We start from the raw sequence: 11847 nt of genomic DNA, 5'->3' as shown, positions 1-11847 counted from the left end.
CTACGCACACACCTCCCCTCCGCGCTAACTTCTCCCACCTAACACCGCGCCGAGGGGGCGCGGCTTTCCAAGCACCGCCCACTCGCACCGTCCCCAACACAGCCACCTCCGCACTACCACTCCACTCCACCGCTCCCCAACCTCCCGCACCACAACCCAGCACTGCCCCCTCGCACCGCCCTCCCAGCTCCGCGTTCCCGGAACCACCTCCCGTCACCCCGCCCGCACCATCACCCACTGCCCCCGCCCAGGACCCTCCCCCAGACGCATCACTACCCAGCGCCGCCGTCCCAGCACCACCTCCTAGAACTGTCCCCTCGCACCGCCCTCCCAGCATCGCCCCCCGCTCCCAGCACAACTACTTAACCCCGACGCCCCCCAGAACCGCTCACTGAGCACCTCCCCCACCACCGCACCACCACCCGGCAACCTCCCAGCACCGCCACCCAGCACCGCCTCCCAGTACTGCCCCCAGCACCCCCCCAATAAGCACCGCCCCCCCGTACCCCACCTTGCACCGCGCACCAGCACGGCAGGGGGCGGGACCGGAAACGCGGTCCGAGGAGACTAAACCTAGAATCCGCTCCTGGCGCAGTGCCAATGACTGGCGGGTGGTTCTGCGCCGGTCCGGGCTGGAACTTCCTGCGTTCCAGGCCAGCCAGCCTGGCCCGGGCGGAGGGTCGAGCGCCCACGTTACCCGGCCTTTTCGGAGCTAGGGAGCCGAGACCGGGGGGCTGGGCCCCTGCTCCACCCGGCGCCCAGGGACTCGCGTCCGCTAGGTCCGCCCGCGCCTCGCGTCGCACGCCGGCATCAGCCGGGAGCCCAGGCCCGCCGTGCCCCGGGTCAGGCGAAGCTGACCGGTCTCCGCCGACTCCGCTGCGAGCCCGGGCACGGATGGCGGCATTGGGCGCTGACCCGTCTCCCGCGGCTCCGCTGCGAGCCGGGGCAGCGATGGTGGTGGCGGCGGCGCTCAGGGCCCCGGCACAGGTGAGTGCACAGGTAGCCGCCGCGACCCCCACGCCCTTGTGCCTGGCGCCCGGACCGCGGAGGTGGCCTTGTCTGTCTCTATCCTCTCCCATTTCTCCTCGGCTTTTGAGTCTGGGGGCGCTGGAGGGGAGCTACGCCCAGCCTGGGGTGCTGGATCCAGGCCGGAGGTGGTACCAGCAGAGCGCTTCGCATTTCCGAAATCTAGTGGCAGGAGGCGAGGAGAGGTTTCCTAGACACAGGCATCGGCGTGCGCAAAAGCTTGGCGGTGAGATTGAGCTGAGTATTTGGAGAGCAGGTGGGAGACGGTGAGGCCCGGAATGGCGGGCTGAAGAGCTGTCCTGAGGGTGTTGGGAGCCATAGACGGTTTCGAGTAGAAGAGGGAGGTGATCTGACTTGGGTCTTGACGGGCTCCCTGTGGACGCAGAGTGGAAACCGGACTTGGGGATAGGGTGGAGACAGGGAGGGCAAGGAGCGCGTTATCGGAGTAGCTCAGTTGAGTAGTGCAGGTGGCTGGAGGCAGAAGTGATTGATTGGATTCTGGATCCCTCTTTTAAGTCAGGCCGACCAGATTTTCCGATGTGGAAAGTGAAAAAGAGAAGGGATGGTTTTTGGCTGCAGCAGCTGGAAGGATGGATGCGCCATCAACTGAGATGGGGAAGTTGGTTCTAGAAGGAATTTTCAATATAAGAACAGAAGTGAGGTTTTGGCCCTGCTGAGCTCTGATGTCCCAGAGACCCCAGAATGGAGCCGAGTGGGCAGCTAGACACCGGATCTGGTGTGTGAGGGTGGTATAGTTCCAGGTCAGGAGAGGCCTAGTACACAAAGGGACAAAGGCCAGACCATATATAAAAATAGAATTCTTACCCACAACCTGCAGGGACCTGCCCAGGAAACCAACCTCTTTATCTACAACAAACAACCCAGGACTCTAGCCCGCTTAAATTAGACTCGCAGGAAGCAAGATTGCTATCTCTAGTGACAATCCAGAAACGGTACCTTCTGTAACAACCCGCCCCACACGACCGGGGTGGGATTAGTAACTGCCAGCTTCTCTAATTTTTGTTCCTACTTCCAGTCTGGGACCAAGGAGAGAAAACCAAACACGCACGCCTAACCAGTCACATAGGATGCCCCGCATCTAGTTAGATTGCTTACAGCCTCTCCTGGCCAGCAGGCCCCCAGTCAGGGCACATCTGAAGCCTTCCCTTTCCCGCTAAAGCTTTCCCACTCCTCTGCCTGCCTTTGAGTCTGCCAAAACGTGAGCGACAGGGACTCTCTCCCTTCCTGTCGCAAGCTCAGTATCAATAGCCTTTGCTCTTCTTACTTGGTTAGTCTTTCCACAGTTAAAATAACTAAAATGTGGTATCTGGTGCATGGACAAGAGTGCGGTTGTGTGTCCAGTTCAAGAGGGTGAATCTTCAGGGCGCCTGGGTGGCTCAGTGGGTTAAAGCCTCTGCCTTTGGCTCAGGTCATGATCCCAGGGTCCTGGGATCGAGCCCCGCATGGGGCTCTCTGCTCAGCAGGGAGCCTGCTTCCTCCTCTCTCTCTCTCTGCCTCCCTCTCTGCCTACTTGTAATCTCTGTCTGTCAAATAAATAAATAAAATCTTTAAAAAAGAAAAAAAAAGAGGGTGAACCTTCAGGTCATGGTGGCAGTGGTGTTAGAGGGAAAGAGGAAGGCGGGGCCTCTGATCTGAGAACGGGGTCTCTTGCTGGGACACCGTGGTTGGCTTGTTGGGTGTCATGGAGAAAGACATGGAGGAGTAGTTGTCCGGGTGTGGGGGGCGGGCAAGGGGGTCTGGCAGGTGGTGTAGATATGGGAGGGGTGGGTAGGCTCAGTTGTAATGAAGGTAGTATTACAGCGAGCCCTGGGCTGGTGCTGGTTCACCGCTCTACATTCTCAGCAGGCCCTGTGGTACCCCTTGATAGGGCCTGGGGGTTTTCATTTGGGCTGGGAAATTAACTCAGTGGCAAATGGGGTCAGCAGGGAGTGGGTGACCCTGAGGGTGGGGATCGGAGAACCCATGTGCAGCATAGAAGAGGAAGAGGCCCAAGGGTATCTGGTGTCTGTGTGGCTCTGCGAGACTCAGGCTGAAGCTAGGAAAATGCTGGGCAGGGAGCCCTTCAAATCATGGGCGGGAGTTGCTGTTGGCAGTGGGAGCCATCCAAGGGTCTGGATGGGATCATGGTTGTGTTTGCTAAGAACGTTCTGGTTGTCGTGTGCAGAGTGATGACATGTGAGGGTCTGTAGCAATGCTGTGATGTGGGCAGGGATGGGGAGAAGGTACAGTGACAATGGGGATGCAATGGTGAGGTCCGGAGTCTGAGGAAGGTGCAGTCCAAGAGTGATACGCATATAAGGATTGAGTGTGAGCTGTTGGCCCCAGGGCCTTGGTACTGGCCATTAAGGGAGAAGATTGAGTCCATGTTTGTATATGGGAAGGATAATGTTGGTGACATGGGAGGGGCCCACAGAGGAGGGCGTTGGGCCCTGGTGTCTCTCTGCCCCGCTGCCCGCTGATGCCGTGGACTGACACAGAGGTCAGGTGAGGCATAGAAAAGAGCAAACACCAGTGGACCCAGGGCCTGAGATCTCCTCTGAGTTGGGAAGCTGGGGAGGAAGGGGAACAGGGGACAGATGGGAGTGCCTGAGGAGAGAAGCTGATCCTGGAATGAACTGTCCCCATTATGGCAGGGCTGTGTGACCTTTGAGGACGTGACCATTGACTTCTCCCAGGAGGAGTGGGGGCTCCTTGATGAGGCTCAGAGGCTTCTGTACTGCGATGTGATGCTGGAGAACTTTGCCCTCATAGCCTCGCTGGGTAAGGACTTCACCCCCACTGGGTGTCCTGAGCTCGTTTCCGCCTGTCCCCTTTTCTTTCACTTGGCCAGCCCTACTGGCACCGCTTCCTTCCCCACTCTCCCAGGATATGCGCTGCAGGTTCCAGGCCCAGGCCCAGCGCAGTGTCCCAGCCCCTCCCGGAGCAGCACCAGTACCTGCTGCCGCAAAGCATTGTGGGGAGGGGCCGTGAATGAGGAGTCCTGCGGGTGGCCCAGCGGATCCCGGCTGCTCGGCCACTCCCTGCCTGGGTGATCGCGTCCTCTAGCTAACGTTTCCTGGGGCCTGACCGCCACAACCCTGATGCGGTTCCCGCTTGCCGTGACCACTGGGATGTTCCTGCCGTACCTCTCTTGTGTGTTCCTGTTGTACTCTTTCACTTTCTTTCCTGTGGTCTGTCATCAGGTGGGTCACCTGGCCAGCTGCTGTCCACTTACCAACCCTGTCTTTCCTCAGGTCTGACGTCTTTCAGGTCTCACATAGTTGCCCAGCTGCAGATGGGGGCAGAGCCGTGGGTGCCTGACAGGGTGGACATGACGTCAGCCATGGCAAGAGGGGCATACAGTGGACTTGTCTCCGGTGAGTGGGTTTGGGGGGCAGGTGATGTCACTGCTGTCTTCAGATCCCACCTACAGTGTTTCCTCAGGCTCATCATTGTTTTGGTGCCGAAGCCATTGTCCACATCTCTCTTCTACCTTTCCTTTCCTGCTCTTGACACATGGCCCACTTGTTTCTGCTCTGACTTGCGTCCCCTGGCTCACTCTTTACACAGCTCCCTCTGAGACTGTCTCCAGCGTGGACCTACACTCATTATGTCATGATAGGTGCGTATTCCCTTTCGTAGTTCGTAAACATGAGCTGCTCAGTAGCAGTCAGACTTCCCTGGGCTGGGGCACACCGTTCTGCCTGGGGCTCGTGTGTTAGCAGCGGCCAAGGCCCTGCCAGAAAGCCTTTAGAGAGGAGTGAGTTGGAGACCCCGCCTTCTGGCCCAAGATTGAGCCCCATCCTTGTGTCCTTAGGCCTGGCAAGGCCTCCCCTGGTTTGTGACCCGGCCAGGCTCGGTACTGCGGCAGACCATTCCTTACCCCGATGTCAGGCTCATCCTCCTGCCATCAGTCCCAAGGACTCATGCCAGGGTCAGGCATGATTTGTCATGGGCTGCTTCCTTCCCTCAGGGATCCTGGGAACTTCACCAGCATTTCTCTGCTTTCAGGTTTTGGCTGTGGAGCGGAGGGTGAGTGTAGTGTGTCTGCAGAAGGAGTGTCACAGGACAGGAAGCTCAAAGTGGCTCTGTGTAACCAGAAGGACGACTCCCATGACACATGTGGCCTGCACTTGAAAGATGTTTTGCACCTGACCGAACACCAGGCAACACATCCCAGGCAGAAACCAGATGGGTGTGAGGCATCTGGGAAAGGGTCAGAGTCCAGTGCAAACCTTCAGCAGCAGCAGAACATAGACAAGCCTGTCAGAAGGGATGAGGATAGGGCCTCCCTTGTGAAGAGCTGCAGAGATGACACATCAAAGGAGCCTCTCACAGTCAGGGAGAATGGGAAGGACTTCGGCGGCGGTATGGCCGCATCCGGCTTTCTCCAGCGCCAGGTCGTTCACAGAGTGGAGGAGCCTCCCCAGAGCACTGGTGCACAAAATCATAACAAGTGTGGTGAATTTGGGAACGCTTTCCCTGACAAACCCGCACCTGTTCGGCACCAGAGAACCCACACGGGGGAAAGGCCTTTTGAGTGCAACAAATGTGGGATATTCTTTAGCCACGTGTCCGGTCTCTCTCAGCACCAGAGAGATCACAACAGAGGAAAGCCTTATGAGTGCTGCGAATGTGGGAAGTTCTTCAGCCGACACTGTAGTCTCGTGAGACATCAGAGTGTTCACACTGGGGAAAGCCCTTATGTGTGCAGCGAATGTGGGAAATTCTTTAGCCGAAGCTCCAACCTCATTCAGCATAAGAGGGTGCACACTGGAGAGAAGCCTTATGAGTGCAGTGAGTGTGGCAAGTTCTTCAGCCAGCGCTCCAACCTCATTCATCATAAGCGGGTCCATACGGGCAAAAGCGCTCATAAGTGCAGAGAGTGTGGGAAGTCTTTCAACTGCAACTCCAGCCTCATTAAGCACTGGAGGGTTCACACTGGAGAAAGACCTTATAAGTGCAATGAATGTGGGAAATTCTTCAGCCACATCGCCAGTCTCATCCAACATCAGATCGTCCACACTGGTGAACGGCCTTACAGGTGCAGAGAATGTGGGAAAGCCTTCAGCCGGAGCTCTGACCTCATGAAGCATCAGAGAGTCCACACTGGGGAGCGGCCTTATGAGTGCAGCGAATGTGGGAAATTGTTTAGCCAGAGCTCCAGCCTCCATAGCCATCGGAGACTTCACACAGGGGAACGGCCTTATCAGTGCCCCGAATGTGGGAAATTCTTTAACCAAAGCTCCAGCCTCAGTAACCATCGGAGGCTTCACACCAGTGAGCGGCCTTATGAATGCCTTGAATGTGGGAAAACCTTCAGGCAGAGGTCTAATCTGAGGCAACACCAGAAGGTTCACAAACCAGACAGGTCATATAAGTGCGGTGAATGTGGAAAAGCCTTCAGCCAGAGGCCTACCCTCGTCCGGCACCAGAAAATTCACATGAGAGAAAGGAGTGCAGTGAGTGTGCACCCTCTTCCAGCACAACGATGTGCACAGGTGATAAGCTCTGAGAACAGTCTTTAGGAGGGGGCCATCAACCAGAGGATGAACCTTGTTCATCCCAATGTCCACAATGGGCAGAGTCCCTATGAATGCTAGTTCTGCTGGAAGCTTTCTGGAACAAAGCAGCATTTTTCTCACCATGGATTCTACCAGAGCTTTGCCACTGCGAGTGTTTGAGGTAGAAGCCATAGAGCTCTGGCAGGTCTCCTAGAATATGTTTCAGCCAGTCCCTGTATTCGGACTTCTTCCTTTTCTTAGAGGGAATCCCGAGTAGCCTGAGGCCAAAGGAAGATGTCATTCCTTCCCTCTGTGACCAGCATAGCTATGGACATGACCCCCATATCTTTGACTGTGAAGACCTGAGCTGGGTTCTGCAGGCGGCTTGCAGAGAAGGTTTCCCTTCTTTCAAAGACATGGCTGATCTCATACGATGCTCATGATGGATTTATCCAGACTCCACATTATCCATCCCAACAATCACCTACTTTACATTGCCTTAATGATCAAGCCACCTTTAATCCAATGTGTTTTGATCACTGTGAAGTGGGTTGAGAACGCAGTTGAGGTCTACCAAACGAAAAGGGTTTCTAAGTGTATTGCCTCGGAGAAAGAGCAGGATGGTGGAGAATAGCTCTCGGTCCAGATTTGGCCTCCTTTGTGTTGCTACTCAAGGTCTCCTGGGAAAGATGGTAGGACTTTGTGGGCCTAATGTTGGGATCTGAGTGGCATGAATTTTTGTGAGCCAGGGATGACCCTGAGGACGGGGCAGTTGTGACAACCTCCTCTGCATCTGGGAGCGGCATGAATAGGGCCCTGTGTTTCTATGGGATGCCTCATGTTCCCTAGCACTGTTAAGTAGACACTGTTTACCTGACACTTGCCAAGGAGCCATTTGTCTTGAAGTTTAGCCTCTGGTAGACAGGTGTCCTAATTGTCGGATTTACTGGCCCAGTTGAGACCATAATTTGTAGAAACACTGGGCGTGAGAGTAGAATAGGCGAGTCTGTAGCAAGCTAGAGGGAATGTGCCTGTTCTAAAAGTACATCCACGAATGTTCCTTTGAATATGACTGTGCAGGACTCAGGCTTTGCAGAAATTCTCAGGACCTCCAGACCTCTGTCCTATGACTTAGGTCACTGACAGAGCAAATATCTAAAGGTTTTGTGGGTACCAAGGCTCCCTGCACTTTTCGTGCCACAGCTGTTGCTGCTTTGGCGGGAGAATGGGGCTGAGAGAAGGCAGATCCTGTACTCCAGGGGTGTAGCATTTGTCACATATCCATTTTTGCTGCCAAGGCATGAAAGAGAGAGAGAGAGTCAATGTAGGATTGCCAAATCCTCTAATTTCTGACATGAACGGGAGATCAGATTTTTATGTGCAACAATTTCTTTAAATGCTTTGTTGAGATACATTTGTCATGCAACAGTCGTACGTATTTGATGTGCACTGTTTAAGAAGTTTTTCAGTATATATACACTCAGGGAACCAACACAGAACCATGACAATGGACCTATCTGTCACCCACAAAGCTACCTCATGCCCTTTACTATCCCTCCTTGCCTTCCTAGTAAACCATTGATTTCCTTTTCTTTCTTTCTTTTTTTTTAACTACAGATTTGCTTGCCTTTCTTAGAATTTTATACAACTGGAATCATAAAGTATTTATACCTTATTTTTGGTCTATTTTCTTTCACAATGTAATCATCTGAAGAATTATCCATGCTGTATGTATGAACAGGTCATTCTTTTTGCTGTTGCGTAGTGCTCTCAAATGAATCCATCACAATTTTTTATGCTTTATTTTTTTAATTAAAAAATCTCTGGCAAAATACACATAACATAAAATTTACCATCCAGACCATCTCTAAGTGCATAGTTCAGGAGTATTAAGTACATTCATTTTGTACAGCCATCACCACCATTCACATCCCGAGCTCTTTTCATCTTGCAAAACCAAAAGTCTGTAGCCATTAAATAATAACTTCAAAGTCTCTCCCCCCTGCCAAGCCCCTGGAAACTGCCCTTCTACTTTCTGTCTTTCTGAACTTGACTACTTCAGGTACCTCCTATGAGGAGAGTCATCTAGTATTTGTCTTTTTGTGGCTGGTTTATTTCACTTAGCGTAATGTCCTCAAGGTTCATCCCTGTTTTATGCCATGTGTCAGAATTTCCTTTCTTTTTAAGGCTGAATAATATGCCATTGTATTTCTGTGCCATATTTTGCTTAGTCACTCATCTGTCAATGGTTATTTGGTTTACTTCCACCTTTTAGCTGTTGTGAACCATACAGCTATGAACATGTGTGTACAAATATCTCTTTGAGACCTTGCTTTCTATTGTTGTTTTATTTTTTAAGATTGTATTTATTTGAGAGCAAGCAAACAGGAGAGAAAGAGGAGTAGGGTGAGGGGCAGTGGGAGAAGCCGACTCCCTGCTGAGCAGGGAGCCCAGTGTGGGTCTCTGTCCTGGTTTCCGGGATCATGACCTGAGCTGAAGGCAGACAGTTAACCAACTGAGCCACCCAGGCACCCCCTCGCTTTCTTTATAGATATATCTGGAAGTGGAATTTCTGGCTCATATGGTAATTATAATTTTAATTTTTTGAGGAACCTCCATACTGTTTCCCACAGTTGCTCTCTCATTTTATATTCCTACCAATGATTCTGATTTTTCCCCATCATCAGCAACGCTTGTTTTATCTTTAAAAAAATTGTTTTAAATGCTTGAGTAGTATCTGTCCTGATAGATATAGTTTCCTTCTGTCCTAGCTTATTGAGTGTTTTTATCATGAAAGGATGTTGGATTTTTCAAATGCTTTCTTTGCATTAGTTGATAGGGTCCTATGGTTTTTCCTTCCATTAATGTGTATTACACCGATTTTCATATGTTGAAACTTCCTTGCATTCCAAGAATAAATCCCACTTAAACATGGTATATAATCCTTTCAGTATGCTGCTAAATTCTGTTTACTAGTATTTTGTTTGCTAGTATTTTGTTAAAGATATTTGTACCAATATTCATAATTAATAAATTGGTCTGTACTTTCCTTGTGTATCATTTGCTGGCTTTGGTATCAGGGCAAATGAATTAGGAATTATTCTCTCCTCTTCCAAGATTTTGGAAAATCGTAACAAACAATCAGTGCTATTTCTTTAATGTGTATAATTCCCCAATAAAGTCACTGGGTCCCGCTTTGTTGTGGGGAGGTTTTTGGTTTTTATTCATTATACATTTTATTCATTATACATTATTCATTTTATTCATTATTACTAATTATAAGTTTATTCAGATATTCTCTTCATGGTTCAGTATTGATAGGATTTGTGTTTCTAAGGATTGTCTATTTCATCTAGGTTCCATTTTGTGTGTGTATGTGTGTATGATTGTTCGTAGTACTCTCATAATCCATTGTATTTCTGTAGAATTGGTAGTAATGTCTCCACTTATATTTCTGATTCTAGTAATTTGAGTCTTCTCTCTTCTTTTAGTCACTGTAGCTAAAGATTGGTCAATTCTGTTAATCTTGATAAAGAACCGTCTTTTGGATTTGTTTGTTTTTCTCTATTGTTTTTCTATTCTCTATTTTTAAAATTCTCATTTAGTATTTCTTAACTTTGCCTAACTCTTGGTTTAGTTCTTTTTCTAGTTCTCTAAGTTGCAAAGTAAGGTTGTTGATTTGAGATCTTTTTTAATATAAGCCTTCTTTCCTCCCTCCCTCCCTCCCTCCCTCCCTTCCTGTGCACGTGCCCATATGGGCAGGAGGTGGAGGGCCAGAAAGAGAGGAAGAGAATCTTAAGCAGACTGTGCATTGAGCGTAAAGCTTGACCTGGGGCTTGATCTCACAATCCTGAGATCATGACCTGAGCCAAAATCAACAGTTGGATACTTAAAAGACCGAACCACCCAGGTGCCCTATGTTTTTGTTTTCTTTCATCTTGGGTATTTTCTAATATTCCTTGTGATTTCTCCTTTGTTCCATTGATTGTTTAAGCATGTATTATTTAATTTCCACAAATATGTGAATTTTCCAATTTGCCTTTTGTCGGTTTCTAACTTCATTCTGTTGAGATTAAATAGTTTGTATAATATCTTTTGAAACCTATTAAGCTTTAATTTGTGACCTAATGTGGTCTATCATGGAAATGTCCCATATGCACTTGTGAACAGTGTTTTCTCTTGATGGTGGCTAGAGTATTGTGTACATTTCTGTTAGATCTGATTGGTTTATTTGTGTTGTTCAAGACCTTTATTTTCTTAATGACTTTTTTCCATTATTGAGAGCAGGGTATTGAAGTCTCCAACTACTGTAGAACTGCTTTTTCCTATCAATTTTTGAGTTATATATTTTCTTGGTCTGTTAATAGTTTCATAAATGTTTATCATTATTATACCTTTTGCCGTATAAAACCTTTTATTATAGAAAATGTCCAAATTTATGTTGTATACTTACTTTTATGGAATGTTTTTCCATCCTTTCACTTTCCACCTAGTTGTGTCTTTGGCTGTAAAGTTAGTCTCCATCGACAGCATATAGTTAGATAATGTTTTAAACATCCATTGTGTCAGTCTGTGTCTTTTGATGGAGAGTTTAATCTATTTACATTAACATCATTATGATGAGGGATTTACTTCTGTGATTTTGCTATTTGTTTTCTCTATGGCTTTTATGCCCTCCATTTTCTATATTACTATCTTTTTTTAAATTTTTTTAATGTGAAGTGTTTTAATTCCCTTCTCATTTCCTTTTGTGTATATTTTATCACTATTTTCTTTGTGGTTACCATGGAGATTATCTTGAATATTAAAAAATTATTGACACTCTGGGGTGCCTGGGTGGCTCAGTGGGTTAAAGCCTCTGCCTTCGGCTCAGGTCATGGTCCCAGGGTCCTGGGATAGAGCCCCACATCGGGCTCTCTGCTCAACAGGGAGCCTGCTTCCCTTCTTCTCTCTCTGCCTGCCTCTCTGCCTACTTGTGATCTCTGTCTGTCAAATAAGTAAATAAAATCTTCAAAAAATATTTTAAAAATTAATTTAATTCATTTTTTAAAACTATGTAATAGGAAACAACCGTCCTTGCCCCTCCAAGCCTGAGGAAAGGAGGGACAGGCGGCGGAAAGCTGGCCGCACCAGCAGACACTCAGGCCACTTGAGGAACAGACAGCTCTGAGTGGGACACAGCTCTCAGAGGGAGCCCACTGCCACCGATGATGTTCGCACGTCCACGCGACAAGCCCACTGGGGCCACTCTCAGCTCTTTTGTTCGCTGAGCAAAACACTACCTACTCTGGGGCACCAGAATTCTGTCTGCCTTCGG

General features: G+C 49.4%; 1 protein-coding gene across 1 annotated transcript; it reads left to right on the top strand.

Moving 5' to 3' along the window:
- Positions 1–600: 600 nt before the first annotated feature.
- Positions 601–11331, top strand: LOC125088543 (zinc finger protein 792-like). Its single transcript, XM_047709753.1, has 4 exons — positions 601–987; positions 3681–3807; positions 4281–4403; positions 5038–11331. The coding sequence occupies exons 1-4, from the start codon at positions 601–603 to the stop codon at positions 6552–6554; spliced, it is 2154 nt and encodes a 717-aa protein (XP_047565709.1). The 3' UTR covers positions 6555–11331.
- Positions 11332–11847: the final 516 nt, after the last annotated feature.

The sequence above is a fragment of the Lutra lutra genome, chromosome 17, assembly GCF_902655055.1.
Source record: "Lutra lutra chromosome 17, mLutLut1.2, whole genome shotgun sequence".
Taxonomy (NCBI): domain Eukaryota; kingdom Metazoa; phylum Chordata; class Mammalia; order Carnivora; family Mustelidae; genus Lutra; species Lutra lutra.
The sequence above is the reverse complement of the archived record's forward strand: the minus strand, read 5'-3'. Positions and strand labels throughout refer to the sequence as shown.

Coding starts and splice junctions, on each gene's coding strand:
- LOC125088543 (XM_047709753.1), top strand. CDS start 601: ATGACTGGCGGGTGGTTCTGCGCCGGTCCGGGCTGGAACTTCCTGCGT. Junction 988..3,680: donor CGCTCAGGGCCCCGGCACAG/GTGAGTGCACAG, acceptor CCATTATGGCAG/GGCTGTGTGACCTTTGAGGA. Junction 3,808..4,280: donor TGCCCTCATAGCCTCGCTGG/GTAAGGACTTCA, acceptor GTCTTTCCTCAG/GTCTGACGTCTTTCAGGTCT.